The following is a 2,588-nucleotide window of genomic DNA, read 5'->3' on the forward strand; positions in this document are numbered from 1 at the left end:
CTGCGACGGGGTGTGCCTTAGCACCTTGCTAATACAGGGCAGTACAGGCTGGCGGCTGGAAGTTGACAGCTGCTCTTGTCCATTTGGTGCCACATCAAGCTTGCCGCGACGTCATTTCACTGCCCCCCCCCTTCTCCCCTCACTTTGCTCCTGCTCCTGCTCCCTCGCTGGTATGGTAATATCAATGCGCCAATGCCCATGCCAGTGCCACATGCTAGTGCTGCATCTCCTGCGTACCTGCTCCCGTGTGGCCCCCTCCACATCCTAATTGGCACCAGCGCCCCCGCAAGGGGCTCTTGCCAGCTGAACAGCTTGCTTGGCTTGCTTGTTAGCCTGCTGGAGCTTCCATGTCGAGTGATGTAACGAGGAGGCCGGCCGATGCTGTGGTAGGCTGATGCCACTGCTGGGAGGCCATCTCCGGCGCAATGCCCCTCTTTTCACCTCTGTGCCCTGCTTCTGCTGACCACAGGTCTGTCTCACCTTGGCAGCTTGCCTCGCTATATATTTCATCCATTGCCCAGTCTTGTACTGTTTGCTTCTTCATTCCCTCTCGTCTTCGTCATCACCCAAGAATCACAAGCTTGTCATTCCCCATCTCAACTCCAACAACCAAAAACCAACAACCAACATGGACTTCGTCAACAACCTCACCGGCGGCGGCAACAACACCCAGAACCAGCAGGCCACTGGCTCCAACGAGCAGCAGTCGTCGGGCGGCGGACTCATGGACAAGCTCAACTCGGCTGCCGGCGGCGGCAGGGAGAGCGAGAAGAACGAGGACTTCGTCGACAAGGGTACGACATGTCCTGTCTCTAACACACACACACACACCCCTCCCCATGCTGACCACCATGCTAGGCGTCGACTTTGTCCAGGAGAAGTTCCTCGGCCAGGGTGCTCAGGACAACGAGAATGCCATCGAGCAGGCCAAGGACGAGCAAATCTCCGACTTCATCCGCGGCAAGTACAAGGAGACCACGGGCAGCGATGTCCCCATTGCCGATAAAGTACGTGAACATGCCTGTCTCCCCGAAAGAAACTGCCGTTTGCTAATGTTTGCGCAGTAAATGTAATCAGTCCCCATCGTGTGGACCTCTGCTTCTATTGTGTTCTTCGATTGTGTTATAGGGATGGAATTTCGCCGTTGGGAACCGGTTTTATGAAGCTGCAGAACTCCTGCCATAATCACGAATTGATGATTTCAAAGCCATCCACCCGTCTCGCGTAGTTCGTGCGTCAGAGTGTCCGGGAAGCATATGTTATTCCGCAACGTGCCTCCAGTCACCAGTCATCAGTCCGAGCCCTTGGACAGCCAAAGAGAGACCTTCACATGTCGCCTTGGCCACACTCCCACCAGCCGTGCTCCAACTTCTTTGTTCCCGGCGGTGCCAATACACGTAGTTCTGCGCTCGTCTGGATTCAAGGCCTGTCTTTCGAATAGAATCTATCTATTTTGAAATGCCTCAAAAAAAGGCATCCCTAGCAGCGCTCGCATCTTACATTTACCTAAACGGTCATCTACATCAACTGCGCTCGCTTTGATGACCCGCAAGTCCGCAGAAAGGTCTTTTGTCTGATAATCTGCAAGCCCACGCCCAAGCCCAAAATCAAGTCTCGCTTCTGGGCGGCAGTATTTAACTGAGGGACACGGCGAGACACAGCCCGTACACCCAGATCTAAGATCATAACGTAATGGTAGTTCACTGGCTACTCCAGTGCCCGGGTTGTGGCAGTAAAATCGAGAGTACTGCCCTTGCTCTGAAACATATGAATGGCTCATTCAAACGAGAGTCTCGACGTTGTGACCAAGGTACACGTGTCGGTGACACGATCATGTTCAAGTCGTGATAACGCTTTTTGGGTGGAGAGCACGATGACGTCGTGTGAAGTGGGCTCGCTGTCTCCAGCCACGAGCTCCACCCCCTGCAGAGTGTGGCTGGAACACCGTGAACCGCACTTCATCAGGACAAGACGGAGAGAAGGAAGCACAGCTGTCTCTCAGATCAGAATCCTCGTTCTCGTTCACACACAGACCCAACCCCATGGCGCCGCCATCAAGAACCCCGGCCAAGGCGGCCCCAAAGTTCGTCCATTGCGTCGGCAACCCCGCCTTCAACCCGGAGGACTACATCCAAGACACGGCGCGCCAGCAGAGGGCGCTCGACTATCTCAAGAAAGACGACCTCTACTATGCGTCGCTCGTCACGTTCGGCCTGCCAGAGCGGGACACGTACACCTACCACGCCATGACGGCCGTCAAGCTCGGCCAGGTCCAGCACATCGTCACGCTCGGCGGCGCCAACGACCTGCACGCGTGGTACCGCGCCGCGCCCGAGGACGACAGCTCCGGCCCTCCCGGCGCGCTGCAGCCCCTGCCGCCGCCGCCGCCCGCCGACACGGACGCCTACGTGGCCGTCTTCGCGCCGCACACGCAAACCGCGTCGGCCCTCACCTCGCTCGTTCTCCTTCGCGAGAAGGCGTTGGATGCGTGTTGGTCTTGGGCGCATACCAAGACGTCTCCGGTGTCCTCGTGGGGCATTCTATGACGCCGATTCACAAGCTGCGTTGAGCTGACAGCCAAAGGGAGC

The 2,588-nt window shown here is 57.0% G+C and overlaps 2 protein-coding genes across 2 annotated transcripts in view; one reads left to right on the plus strand and one right to left on the minus strand.

Annotated features, from left to right (window-relative positions):
- Positions 1-552: 552 nt before the first annotated feature.
- On the plus strand, positions 553-1,210 carry VDBG_01798 (conserved hypothetical protein; the record flags this gene model as incomplete). The annotated part of the gene is made up of 3 exons (XM_003007564.1): positions 553-794; positions 859-1,007; positions 1,065-1,210. The coding sequence occupies 3 exons, from the start codon at positions 629-631 to the stop codon at positions 1,065-1,067; spliced, it is 318 nt and encodes a 105-aa protein (XP_003007610.1).
- Positions 1,211-1,634: 424 nt separating this feature from the next.
- Positions 1,635-2,588, minus strand: part of VDBG_01799 (conserved hypothetical protein) — a gene marked incomplete at both ends in the record, with an annotated part of 2,291 nt that continues 1,337 nt past the window's right edge. The window contains 2 exons of the mRNA XM_003007565.1: positions 1,635-1,676; positions 2,241-2,540. Of these exons, the coding sequence (XP_003007611.1) occupies positions 1,635-1,676; positions 2,241-2,540 (342 nt within the window). The remainder of the gene's footprint in view (positions 1,677-2,240; positions 2,541-2,588) is intronic.

This window comes from Verticillium alfalfae, genomic scaffold (genome assembly GCF_000150825.1).
Source record: "Verticillium alfalfae VaMs.102 supercont1.2 genomic scaffold, whole genome shotgun sequence".
Lineage (NCBI taxonomy): Eukaryota > Fungi > Ascomycota > Sordariomycetes > Glomerellales > Plectosphaerellaceae > Verticillium > Verticillium alfalfae.